The following is a 14,204-nucleotide window of genomic DNA, read 5'->3' on the forward strand; positions in this document are numbered from 1 at the left end:
GCCATTTATCATACATGGAGGGTCCAATGAAGAGATGTTATTTAGCTGCATGATGGAAAATGTTTTTGGAGCTTGATTCAGGACATCGTAGGCTGTGCTGCTTCAGTTTTGACCAATCTTTTATTTAACCTCTCTCTTATAAGTCCCCTACTTTCATGGAAGTGCAGCACTAAAAAAAAAAAACAGTGGCGTATCCCTTTAATCACTCAGCTAGTGGTTGTGAAAGGTGATGTTACTGACAGTAATATTGGCCCGCAGTCGCTATCGATGACACGTTAAACACTGACAGACGGAGGATCAGGAAAAATAGAAATATGAAAGTGGAAGGAAGCCTGTTCACAGATTCCACGGAGGCACGGCGTCTGATGCAGCAGCCCGTTGGGAAGTTGTAACCAGACAGTGCTGTGTCAGCAGGTTGCCGTGACAACGCCATCATCCCCATAACATTTCATTGTGTCTCCCCCTTTTCATCCCGGCACAGCCCGGCCCGGCCCTGGCTCGGCTCGGCCTCAGCTGTCTGACTGCGTCTCTGTTTGTCTCCTCCCTCAGTGTTTACTTCTGCTGTCGTGGGATCGGACCTAAAGGAAAAACGCAGCTGCAGTTTCGCAGTAAAAAGCCGTACGACACAAATAAACCCATCCATCAACCCGGCAAAGACCTGATGAAATGTGAAATAAAACTTGGCAACTTACAATCCTGATTTATGCTTTTGATTTATGCTAAATTGATTAAGAGTTTTGCTTGTTGATTGAGGTTCACGTCTTTCTGAGGCTCTCGAAAACCTTTCAATAAAACAACATTAATTTAAAAATTACATTTCACATTTATTAACAGTGTTTCGCCAGCAGCTGCTCTCACAGCGCTTTTTCTCTAATTTACAGCTGCCATCAATCTCTTTTACAGCCGTGTGATGTGTGTCGCCCGCCCAGCTGGTCCAGATTCATGTAATCAGGGTTGTAGAGAGCCAGACGCAACTTAGTGAAGCAATAACACCTGAGAGGACTCTCTTTGCTCTCATTATGTGTGTAATGGTGACGCAACACCTTGGCAGCAGGAACCTGCCCCTGCTGAGGGTATTATGACAAATTAGGGTATTATTACAAGTTAATCGACAGTCACCAACATGAGTATGTATGAGAAAGTTGCCTCTCAGTTGTGTGTACAGATTGAAAGAAGAAATAGTTAAATGAAAGATGGGTAATTAGCTACCTGCTCACCACAAAAAGTCAGTTAAACATGAATCACAACATGTTTCAAAACAGACTGTGTAACTTCAGCAAACTGGATGACAGTAACGCAGGAATCAAAATACATTTATGTCTTTTGAAATGGTCGCTATGTCTGATTAGGTGATTATGGCTCTTCTATGATTTGGCCAAGAGACTTCTGGGATCAGGAATGTCAACAATCACAATGCCTGAAGTGTCTCATAGTACATTGTAGACGTTGTAGAACCAGGTAAAGACATTCAGAAATGCTTGTCTTTCCATCTTTATGAGGCTTTCTAGACACATAACAGTTGTTGTCTTACATTATGATTCATTGTCGGGCTGCAAATAACAGTTATTTTCATCACCAACAATTCTCAACTAATCGATCAGTAATTTTGTCTTTAAAATGTCAGAAAATAGTGAAAAAAAGTGAACTAATCAGAAACTTTTTCTCATTTTTAGTCATGCTTGTGTCCTGGATCTTTTTATGGCGAATTGGTCCAAAATGAAATATCTCAACAACTACTGCGTGGATTGTCATGAAATGTGGTAGAAATTCAATGTCCACAGAGTAAATTTGGTGCCACCAACATGTTAACAATAGGTTTGTTTCCATCCACCTGTTTTTATTCCCCTGAAATATCGCTAAGCTTGACTGAAGTGGAGAAGTTGGTGTATTGATAAAAGCAAAATGCAGCAAAGTGCAAAGAAAGAAGTTTCACTGTGAAGTTCATATCTGAGATATTGGAGTTTGATAGTAAACAATATGAGTCTATCTCTACATGTTCCTGTTAGTGGAGGTTGATCAAGAAGTTTATTCTGCTGCCACAGTTACTAACATCCACTTAAAGCGATCTCAGGACAGAAATAAGTAGCTTTCTTTCAGTTTTAATTTCTGCATGATATACCATCCGTACAAGTTTCTGGGAAAAGGAGCCTAACATCGGAGGATCAGACTGTAACAGGCCTCAGGCTGTGGATCGGTGGCTTTACTGCATAAAGATGTGAAGGAATCAGAGGTCGTGGCCTGCTTTCAGTGAACTGGCTGAAACACAGAGCGGTGACAGAGGGGAACGACGAGGCTGGAAACCAGTTTGCTTAAAAAGTTTTCCCTCCATCAGCACAAACACTGCAGCCTCAACACAGGCTCTCTCTCTCTCCATCCCTGTCCATTTCTTTTATTCCTCGTTTTCTCTTTCTGCCCTAAATCTTTCCTTTTCTCTTTCTCTCAGCAATTTTTACCTCTTTCTCTTGTTCTTTTTATTGTCCGTCAGTCTCTTTCTGGGTACGCTTTCCAAAAAAAAAAGTGGAAAAGCTAAAAATGTGTAAAAGCTGAAATATTGCCTAAAGCTTTTACACTTGGCAGAGGTGCAAAAGTGGGCAGATTGGAAAAAGAGGAGACATGACAAAGACTGATGTAAAGATATTTTTTTAACACTCTGTGACGTTGTTGGTACCTGCTTCAGCTGCTTCTAGAGGAATGAAATGCTGAGATGTATCAGTGATACTGAGGCTCAATTAATTATGTAAACTTTTCACATTCAATATATTATATTATAAAGGAAGCTGATGGAAACTCTTGCTTATTCACATTTTATTATGTCAAAATTTCAGATATTTGCCTGAAACTAGACACTGCTGAAACAAAAAAACAATACTTTTTATCCAATATACAGATATGATTTTCTATAAAAGCTTTATTTTATTTAACAAAATAACCCAAATTCCAAATGTTGAATGTTGTCTTAACACAAGCAGCCCTAAAAGAACATTTCCTAAATAAAATACAGTGAAATTGGCAGCATTTGGTGCCAAATTCCAGTACTTTTCGATACTCAGTGCTGCAGACACATTTTGGTCGGTTCCAACAAAGTATTAAACTTCAACACGCAGGCCAAGTCTTGGATGAAAAGCTGCAAAGAAGCGCCATCATGTGTCAGAGTTACTGGTCCTTGATTACTGCTGTAGTCATCTAAAGGTTTTTTTTAGATCAACACATCTCTCACTATTTTCTTCCGTCTTGCACTTTAAGCCATCTCTCCTCTTCGTCTCTCTCGTCGTCTTTCTCCATCTCCGTGTGTGTTTTTTTAGTTTCTTTCTTTTCTCTCACTTTCTCTGTCTGGCTCCTGAAATTCCAGTCCAGCCCGCCTTACCAACAGCAGCCTGGTCGTCTTTTATCCCCCCAGCTGATGGTCTGCATCATGTTGCGTAACACGGCAGCCTGCCAACCGAGGGTTTTCCCCTCTTCTCCAGCTAGATAAGGGATTATCCACGAAGCCGCTGGGCCCCCTTGGAAAGCCGAAGCTCTCAATCCCATCTCTATGCTTTATCATCCCGGGCTCTGGCCATCCCCATCCGATGATGTAATAGAGGAAGGGAAAGGGATGAGATGGAGACTCAGAAAATATGTGTCTGTAGATGCGCAGCAGATGAGTAACTGCAGGGTTCAAACTGCTGCTGGCATTTCTGGAATATCTTGGAGAAAGGGGTGCTGAAAATATTAGCATAGTTTTCATGCATAAGGGGATGGCAATATGGATAAAATCTTACATCACGTATATGTATTTTTCTGTGCAATTATTGCTGGATCTATAACATAATTGAAAGAAAATTGACAAAAACATCTCTGATTGTTTGTCAGTTATTGAGCATAAATGGTAATCATTCACTGTTTTCAGCATCTCATATGTAATGATTTCCTACTTTTCTCAGTTTAATATCATTATAAAAGTCCTTTCTTTGAATTTTAAACTGTTAGTTGGACAAAACAATTTGAAGACGTCACTTTAGAAAATATTAATGGGAATTTTTCTCTATTTTCTAACGTTTTATACTCTATAATGAATAATCAGTTTGTTGTAAAATAAGCATTAGATTATTTAGTAATAAAGAGAATTATTGAAGCTCTAATCATGTTATCAATAGATAACATGATAATATGATAATTTTTGGGGAAATTTAATAAAGAAGTGACCTTGTCTAAATGAATAATTTCAAACAAATTCTAAATAAAAACTGATTGATCAGGCAAAAAAAGAGACAGTTTTGTCTGATAACAGTGGAACATATTCTAATTATTTTATGTGTGATTGTTGCCTACATTTGCTCTATCATGTCTCTCTATTAGATGACACTCCCTTGACTTGTGTTAAACAGTATATAATATATAAATATAAATATATAAAGAAACATTTTACATAAACAACAGATTATTAGATTTTAATTTAGTCCTCACAGTCAGCAATGATAGTTGTTGTTACATCACTAGCAAGTTGTCTTTTTATTTTGAAGGAACAGCATTGGTAATTAAAAATTCTACATAAAGTGTCTTTTAAGCTACTACTGACATGAACCCAGAGCTCCCAGTAAGTTCCCAGGACTCTGACAGTTAGATAACATTCGGTCTGGTCCAGTGCCTGGCCCAGCCTGGATTTTTTAAGTCACGCCACTGGATTTTTGTGTTTTGCTTTCAACTCCAGCCAAGGAATTTAATATATTAATACCCTCTAATTGGAGAAATCTTATTCTCAGCCTCAAGCAGGCCCCTTATTTCACAGTCATATGATCTGCACACATGACCCAAACACACGGCCTTTTGTACCCCGCTCTTAATGCTAGATTAGTTTGATTTGAAGTGTTACATAAGGGTTAAAGTTAAGCAAATGTCACTGAGTTTGCATACTTGAATAACTTTGACACAGAAGTTGACATACAGTGGTTTTTGTCAGACAAATGTTGCTAAAATCATGTGCATAAGATCAGGCGAGTCCAGAGAAGTGATCCGGATAGCACAGGAGGCTTAAAATGTGGAGTAGCAGTGTTTTTCTTTTCAGTCTGTGGAGGAAAAAGGCAGGACAATATAAAAACACTGATTTATGGTGGAAAACGTAACAGTCTATTTTAGCTCTGGAAATGGCTTATTATCTGTCTAAGTAATCAAGTGACTGGTGAAATAGAGTGAGTTAAGATGGTCTTTTATTAGACTTTATTACATTAAAGTTTCAATTTATGATAAGATCTGTATTGTTTTTGTTGTATTTTCCGTCTTATTCTATTTATTGAATTATTAGTTTCAAGCCGATGTCTCTGCTTGACTCTAATCATTGTATACGTGGCATGTTGTTGTTGTTGTTGTGGAATATTTTCATGTTAACATTGAAAGAAATCACTCTGTAATGAGAAAGCGTCCCTCACGGTGCAGAAATCACAGAAATATCACCCACGTCTGTAGCTCTACAGAGCTTTTTAGCTTGTAGGTTTGGTTTTACAGTTAATTTACTGTATGGTTCGGTGTCGGCACGCTCGACAGCTCCGTTTCCAGCAGCAGCAGCTTTATTAAACCTACATTATACTTCCTGACCAGCTCCAAACAGCAGTCAGACAAAATTAGAGACTAGCTGCTGAAGAAACTGGAACATTTAGAAGCTAACGTGACAGATATTCTTCTCAAGAGTTGGTGGAGACCAAAGCAGAGCTACAAGCAGAGTGAATGTGACTTAACATCCACCAGGTGGACATAAACACTATTCCAGTGGCTTGATAACGTTGCTGTTTGGCTGCTGGATGTGGAAGAAGGCAATTCTTTAACTGTATGCACTTATACGACAGTAATATGTGGGTGCTTTGTGTCTCAGTTTGTTTTGATCTTTTTATGCCCCTTGGTGGCCAAATATGGATTATTGCAACTTTAAAATGAGTCCTATTCTTTTCTCTTCTCCTCCTCCTCCTCAGCCATCATGTACGTGATGGGAGCACTGGGCCCGGCGGCTGGTTACCTGCTGGGAGGAGTCCTAATCGGTTTCTACGTGGACCCCAAGACCGTTGTCAACATCGACCAGAGCGACCCCCGCTTCATCGGCAACTGGTGAGACCAATCAGGGTCCTGATAGAAATGTACGATACGTGTGTTGAAGATAGTCTGGGGTGTTGTTTAAAAGTAGTCTTCATCAGTGCCCATTTATCACATGTATTTCACTACTAATACTAAAACAATACATTTTTCAGTACCTTAGTTTGAAGAATATAAACATATAACTTTTAAAAACACATCAGTGTGCCACACTGTTGCTCTGACATATTCCTTTATTATCATGAACACACACACTGTAGTTTAACTCAATCCCACAATCTTCCAAATATGAAAATAGTCCCCCATAAAAGCACTTTTCCCTCCTGTTTCAGTAACATTTGTTGAAAACTACAGTGGTCAGCTGGTTTAGGTAAATACTGAGCCTTTCTGAAAGATTAAACTATACATTTGTGTGACATTTTTTAAAGATTTACATCTTCAGTAGGAAACAATCAGCTTGGGATTGAGGGCCACAGACAGGATAGTTATTTAAGTTAGAAAAGTGCACAAATTAAGATAAAGATTTTATTTTATTTTTTAAAACAATGAATAAACAAGCCAAGTGTTTTATGCCGTTCTTTGAAATTTGACACTTTTCAGTACTTGATATGACTTAAACACACACATTTTGGTTGGTACACACAAATCACTGAGGTTTGTTAACCAGCTTTATAGGAAGAGGTGCTGAACTTTTGATTTTTAGAGGATTCATTTGCTCTGTGATAAATTTCCGCGATATTATGCCTTAGCCCCAGTTGTGGCAGATGGCAATATAACATGAGACATTCATGTCCCCCACATTAAGTAATGGGGCTCTCTAATATAAGATGAGAATAGTCTTTGCTCTTCTCATTTCTGAGCTAAAACTGCGATTTGTTTTTTTTAGAAGCTGGTTTCACAGTGTAATAAAAGTGAATAAAGACAAGATAAGGAAAAAGAAACCACATTTGAAGAATCAATGAGCACATATAGCATCACTTTGAGGACATAAGATGCATGTTTGGACTTCGGGTCACATTTTTGTACACATCTGATATCCATCTGAAGATCTGTTGGCGTGTGTGAAAAGCAGTTAGTCATCAACTTACAGCTCCCAGTGATGATCTTCTAAAATGACAGCACAACCAGTGACTCACTAGCTCACAGCCACTGGCTTCCTGCATGAATTAAAGGTGATGATAGCAGGACGAGGACAGATGAGTGTACCAGTGAAGCCAGACTACAGGTTTTCTTTATTTATTTATGTGCACAATAATGAGACACGGATATAAAATGATACCAAGTCCAGACTGACAGTCTCTGATAGCATCAAGCGAGTTTCTCATCCCCGACTGGCTCACCTGAATTCACCTCTCTTTGATGAAAACTTAATCACGTTCCTGTATTTTAAATATTTAATTTTAAACCTCCTCGTCTGTCTAGGTGGAGTGGGTTCCTGCTGTGTGCCGTGGCCATGCTGCTGGTCATCTTCCCCATGTTCACCTTCCCCAAGAAGCTGCCGCCCCGACACAAGAAGAAGAAGAGGAGGAAAAAGCTGAGCCTGGACGACCTCTCCAGCGACGACGACGTCCTCAAGGAGAAGAGCAACAACAACAAGAGCCAGGCGGTCACCTCGTCCATGGGCTTCGGCAAGGACATCAAAGGTATCAGACGGGGGTTTCCGTAAAGTTCTGGGGCTGCTGATGTCATGATGATGTCAACTCTAAACTGAAGGTTTCCTGGAGTTGTAGCTCTCTGCTCTCATCGGATTGGGTAGAAGAATTTTTTACATTTGGTTTCTTATTTGGGTAATAAATACAATTTGAGCAGTTTGATCACGAACTGTAAACAGAGTATGAGAGCGATGCTGCAGTTTGCACTCTAATAGTGTCAGTTTATCAGCAGTTGATAGTTATTAATGGTTTTTAAATAAGGAAAAATAACAGAACTGTCCAAAAATACCTCCCGTCACCACAGAAACAAGAAAGTGTTGGATGCAAAAAAGAGTAATAAATATAGATCAAAATATCTGTACTCTTATTTTTTAATTTTCTTTTAGCATTTTACCAAATTTATCATCTATTATCTAATTATTTATTATTGAAGCAAGAAGGAAGAGTCATGAATTAACTCTTCTTGGACTAGTACACACTCAGGAAAACACATTAGTATCTGAAAACATGCTCACAAATGTTTATCAAAAACAATGACTATAAAAAAACATACAAAACATCACATTTCACCCAGAGACATCATCAGTGTCTTTATTTCACTTCACTACAACAGAAAGTGTGAAACCCTTCAATTTAAATGAATAAACCTAATTAACATCACTGTCTGTAGGTTCTGCTCTATGTCTTGTCTTTTGCCCTTAAATTATTATTTTATGTTTTAATATCTTATGTAATTTTAATTATTCTGTTTAATTTGGAAAATGTAAAATTTCAATTGCGTTTATGTTTTTTCTAATTAGTTAATTACATCTAGAGCTGCAATGATAGTGCAAAGTTGGTTAACCAATTAGCTGATATTAGTTGATCTACTTTGACAATCGAGTAATTTTTAAGCAAAAATGACAAACATTTGATGGTTCCAGGTACTCAAAGGTCTTCCATTATAATAAATTGAAAATTTCTGGGAAAATGTGGGTGTTTGTTGGACAAAATAAGATGTTACATTGGACAATTTCTCAGTTTTCTGATATGTCAGAGAAAAATAATCAGTAGATTAATTAATATTGAAATTGTTAGTTGCAACCCTGATTACGTACCATCCACAAATCCACTTTGTTTCCAAGTTTTGCCGTTATATTTATTTATTTATGTATTTTATTTGTAAGGGACCATGTGCAGTATTAAACATAGATGTTATTATTTGATGTACTGTACCAGAGTTAGCTTACAGCTAATTTGCATCTGCAGTCCTTCGGCAGGTCACAATTAAAACATATAACAGAACAATAACAAACAGTACAAAGCAAAAAACACACAGGACACATAATACAAAGTTGCACATAGTGGCACATCACACACACTTGCAACGTCTACTAGAAATGACAAATGTGTGCTTGACAAATTAATTAGTAGTAGTAGTGATTAGGGCTGTAGTCTGCTGGTCGACTGGTCGATTAGTTGGTCGATATGCTCTAGTCCGACTAAATTCTCATTGGTCGAATAATCTCCGTGTTATTTTCATAAGGAGAAAAGTGCTACATCAATAGCTTTCCAGGAGTAATCCATTATTTCCTGCGGCGGGAGGGACAGACTGACAAATTAACTGTGAAAACAACGGGGTTTATTCAAAACACCCCCGTTGTTTTCACAACTTTGAACTCGCCCAACTTAATGGAAACGGTCTAACTGTACTCAACGTTTACTGAACGTATTGAACGTTCACTGAATCTGTATTTCTCCATAATGACACAACGAGAACCCCGGCCAGGCCAAAAAAATAAAATAATAAAATAAAAAATTGATATTAAATTTTTATCGATAGCGTTTGGGAGTCTCTGTGCAGCGCTGTTCCGGTACGTGAGTCAACCTCCGTGTCGTTGCCTGGGAAACCACTGGTAGCGTGGCTCCGTTAAGGAGTATGTTTGCGTAGCGAGCGGGAAAAAGCGAGGGGCAGAGAAGTGACGGTGGATGTGAGCGGGGCAGAGGAAAAGGTTAGTAGTAAGTTGTCAGTCTGGCAGTAAATGTACAGTACAGACTACAGTGTGTCAATTAATAAGTGATAAAAAGTCGCGTCTGTTGTTAGCTCACGTCTTAGGGAGTTAGCTCCAAAGTTAGCAACAATAGATTAGCCTAACCTGAAGACAAAAAACAGAGAAATACAGAACAGAGAAATGTGTGGCTGCCGAGTTAACTGTGCTATTTGGAACATATAACTACTTCTCCATGCATAAATGGGTTCAAAACAAACTCAAAATGAAACTCTCCTCTCTGTTCGCTCTTCTTCCCCCAGACCTGCCCAAGGCCGCAGTGAGGATCCTCAGCAATGTGACCTTCTTGTTCGTCAGTCTGTCCTACACGGCCGAAAGCGCCATCGTCACCGCTTTCATCACCTTCATCCCCAAGTTCATCGAGTCTCAGTTCGGCATCCCGGCTTCCAACGCCAGCATCTACACCGGTGAGCTGAATCACACATCACGCTGTACTTTAACACTGAAGACGTAAATGTTTCCTGGATCTCTGATATGAGTCCATCTGAACAACTGATGCCTGGTTGTTCTTCCTACTGTAGTCTTCATTCCCACACTTACTGAGGTTAAGACAGATTTAGGCTACCACCCTCTGACGTCTCAGTTAAATTGTCAAATGACCATGATTTTATGATGATTTTCATAAAACCAAACAGGATTCAAGTTTTCCAAGTCTAGTCTTATTTCAAAAACAGGCCCATTTTTATTTATAAAACTCTCACATTTTCAGCATCTTAAATCTGAAACGGTTCGCTGCCTTCTCTACTGAACTTCCCTTTATAATGTCTTTATAGCAGCACAGACAGGATGCAGACAGACAGAATATTCATACAACACCCACAACTTTAATTTCTGCCAGTTCAGCTCTGCTCTGCTGGTTTTATTTAAAAGCAGAGCAGCAGAGGCAGTCGACCCAGAGCTGCAAGCCAACACATTAATAATAAAGAAACTGCTGGTCTTCAAATGAAGGGGGCACCTGGGACACAGAGCTGGAACATTGAGGGTGTTACACACACACACACACACACATATGCTCTACATACACTCACAATCACACGCTAAGGCACATGCATGTTTAAACAAGAGCAGGTCAATAGATTAAATGCATACATACATGGTGATACGTGAAGACAAGTATGGCTGCCTGGACACACACGCTGTAGGTGTATGTGAGCAGGCAGATGCATCCAACACAAACACAGACACATTTTTTGGTACCTTTTTAATTTATAAAACATAATCAAATCAAGCTACTTTCTAGCATCAACCTCTGTTTGCTGTGTGATTTACGTGAGACTGAAGACAAAGTCTATTTTATGTTTGATGCTCATTATATGATGATTTAAGGGGGAACTATTTGGTAAAATGTTCTTAATTGCTGATGAGTTTTTCTGGATGAATGATTGTAAGAATCTTGAGCTGCGTTTCAGGAAGGAAATCTTTTGTATGGATGATTTTATTTGTAGAGCTGCATACAGATGACAAAGTTCTTTGTTTGCAATGTAATGTAATAAGTTTTGTTCTTGTCTGTGTTGCACTGCACTAGAGTTTACACTATTCCTAAAATATTAGTACCTATTTTTATACAGTCTATGATTAGTACACAATAACCAGCGGTCAGTGAAGTGGCAGAGCTTATTTTAAAGAACAACTTGTATCAGTTTCAGATGTACGTTGCTTTGGATAAAAGCGTCTGCTAAATAATTATAAATAATAATAATAATAATAATAATAATAATAATGATAATAAGAGTATATTTTTGGACATATGAGTATAACAGCCTCACAGAGCCTCACTTCTTTAACACACTAATCATTCTATTGACAAGCTCATCTATGTGTATTACAAGTCAAAAGATTATAATAATAATAAGAATACTTACAATACGTATATCAAACTTATATAGCACTTTTCAGGATACTTAAAGACGCTTTACAAAGGAAACAAAGAAACAAAAAGAAATAATGTCCAAGAAGTAAAGTCTAAGATCAACCTTAGACGAGGATAGCATTGTGTAAAACAAACCTTCCGCCCTCCAGCGTCATATCTTAAAGATAAAGAGTCTCTCAGAGCCTCCCACTGTTGTGGCTGATAAGTCAACAAGCTGAGAGGAATAAGAGGCTCTGCTCTGACATGAAGGCCTCTTTTAGTGACGGTGGTTATTTTGGTATACTTCCACATTTGGAAGGTTTTACGTGATGTCTTTGCTTTTCTCTAACGGTTTGATGGACATGTTTACAGATAGATAGATGCTTTTTTTTTCAACTGGCCAACCGTCCTGAACAGTTAGCTTTCATTTGGAAAAAAAAAAAAAGTCTGACTGTAGAGTTGCTGTCATCCAGGTCATACGGTGTCTTGACCTAAAAACAGTAAACAAAAACAGCAAGTCCAGCTGCTTTTGATTAAATAATGTATTTCTAACATGTCAAAATGATAACACATCATCCAGAACAGTCATGGACATTTGTGTTTTGCAACTGAGTATTTTTTAAAAACTGTCAGTTTTTTATTTGAGAATTTCACACACATGATGTGACTTTCACACTGCTTTGTTTTTGGCGGCTCGTAATGACAGATTTGTGCTTCATGCAATTTTGAATAGTTTTATTACAACATAACACATTTATCTTTTGAAAAAGATGTTGATTGCTGGTGTCAAACAATATTACATATTATTAGTCACACTTGCAAGGAACCTTAAGTCATCTGAACTTTCCACACAGAAGGCTGTTATTGTTTTTAAACACTTCACAAACTAAATTTATCTCACTGCATCTTCATTTATATTAGTTTTGGAAACCTTTAAATGATAAGTTCACAATTTTTCAAGTCTGTCTTAAAATAATAGTAAGGTGTCCATTAGAAGACTCGTCCAAATGCACTTACAATGTAAATGATGGGAGACAAAATCCACAGTCCTTGTTTTGAGAAAGTTTATCTAAAGTAATATGAGGCTTCGGCCGTCTCTGTTAGTCACATAAAGTATCTTCCACAGTTAGTCTTTTTATAAAAAAATCCTCTCTTTGTGTCTCGACAATGTTTTCCTGTTGAGCCTCAGTGGAACAATCGTAACAAAAACAGTGAATTTGGCACTAAAAAGACTTTAACTTAGAAATATAATGACTTGATTTGAAGCTTTAGATAAACTGAAGAAGAAAACACATTATGAAGGGAAAAACCATGTGTCAGTGTTCATTTGGACACCTGACTGTTGTTTTAGGACAGATTTGAAAAAATTGTGAATCTATCCTGTACATTGTTTTTTTTTTTATAGTGTTGGATTGCATAACTGTCTCAGCTGTGGGTGGAGTGGGCTGTGAAGCCTGTGATAAAAACTGCCAGTCATACACATTATCATAGTATGCCAGCTTCTTGTGAGTGAAATCAAATAGTTCCTCGTTTTGCTTGGGAGCCCTGGGAAACCTGCTCAAGGTCCCAGAACCCCGGCTCGGGTATCCGCTGCCGTCTTCTCCGGAGCGTGAGTGGGTAGAGCAAGGCGCTAGCACTCAGCTGCCAGTGGTTGTTAGTGTTATAGTGTAATAATTTTGTGTCCTTGCTTGTTTAGAGTCTTGTCCAATTGGACTATCATGCACCAAAAGGCGGGAGGCCAAGCGGAGCCTGTGAGTCAGTCTTTTTTTTGCATAATTTTCACTTCATGAAAGGGAGATGAGCGCTGGCCGTGTTTAACGACGCGTCTGTCTCATCAGATTTTCATCTGTTTTGACCAGACAGGCTTTACTCAGTCCGTCCATTTCCTGGAATGACAGATCTGTTGCTGCCCATTTAGCCCACAACTTCCTGAATTTATTTATAGTGCCGCCTCCCCATATAAAGGCAAAATATGTCGCTCGACACACGGGAAGATTTAAAGGAGATGTTGGAGAAGCAGGTCAATAGGCATTTATTAACAAAAATATTAATGAAACAGAGGCAGAAATGTTCCAATCAGTGTCTCTTCATCTCTGCTGCTGGCATTACTTATCTATGCAGTTATAAGACAAGAAAACAAACAAACAATATTTCCCCAATTCTCTCTATTGGAGAACCTCACCTTGTAGGGAGGCGACGTTCAGTCAGATTGAACTCAGCAGGTCAATTTGCGACCGCCAGCGAACGTGTCTTGTCTCGTTCCACATAGACATGACTGGGAAGCGAATGTCACTGTGACTGCACCATTAGAGTGATGATGCATACCTGTTTTCTCTATAATCTGCCCAAACATCACAAAAACACACCCAAAATGTGACTGATAAATTAACAGATTATGTGAACCATTGGACTGAAAGTAATGATTTATCACACACACACACACACACACACACACACAAAAACACTGTTAATGTCGGGAAAAGCAGCCTTGTGAAAGGGGGGAAGAAGCACACAGAGAAAAACCTTTCCTCTCGTCATTGTGTTTTCTCATAGAGCAGACACAAATCTCAAGGCACAGGCAAGGTTTTATTGGCA

At 38.5% G+C, this 14,204-nt stretch overlaps 1 protein-coding gene across 2 annotated transcripts in view; it reads left to right on the top strand.

Moving 5' to 3' along the window:
* The window catches only part of LOC122993643 (solute carrier organic anion transporter family member 5A1-like), a 51,231-nt gene that overhangs the window by 19,694 nt on the left and 17,333 nt on the right, over nucleotides 1-14,204 (top strand). For both annotated transcript variants that reach the window (XM_044367981.1, XM_044367982.1), the window contains exons 3-5: nucleotides 5,943-6,075; nucleotides 7,483-7,703; nucleotides 10,003-10,167. In XM_044367981.1, the coding sequence (XP_044223916.1) occupies nucleotides 5,943-6,075; nucleotides 7,483-7,703; nucleotides 10,003-10,167 (519 nt within the window). The remainder of the gene's footprint in view (nucleotides 1-5,942; nucleotides 6,076-7,482; nucleotides 7,704-10,002; nucleotides 10,168-14,204) is intronic.

The sequence above is a fragment of the Thunnus albacares genome, chromosome 12 (assembly GCF_914725855.1).
Source record: "Thunnus albacares chromosome 12, fThuAlb1.1, whole genome shotgun sequence".
Classification (NCBI taxonomy): domain Eukaryota; kingdom Metazoa; phylum Chordata; class Actinopteri; order Scombriformes; family Scombridae; genus Thunnus; species Thunnus albacares.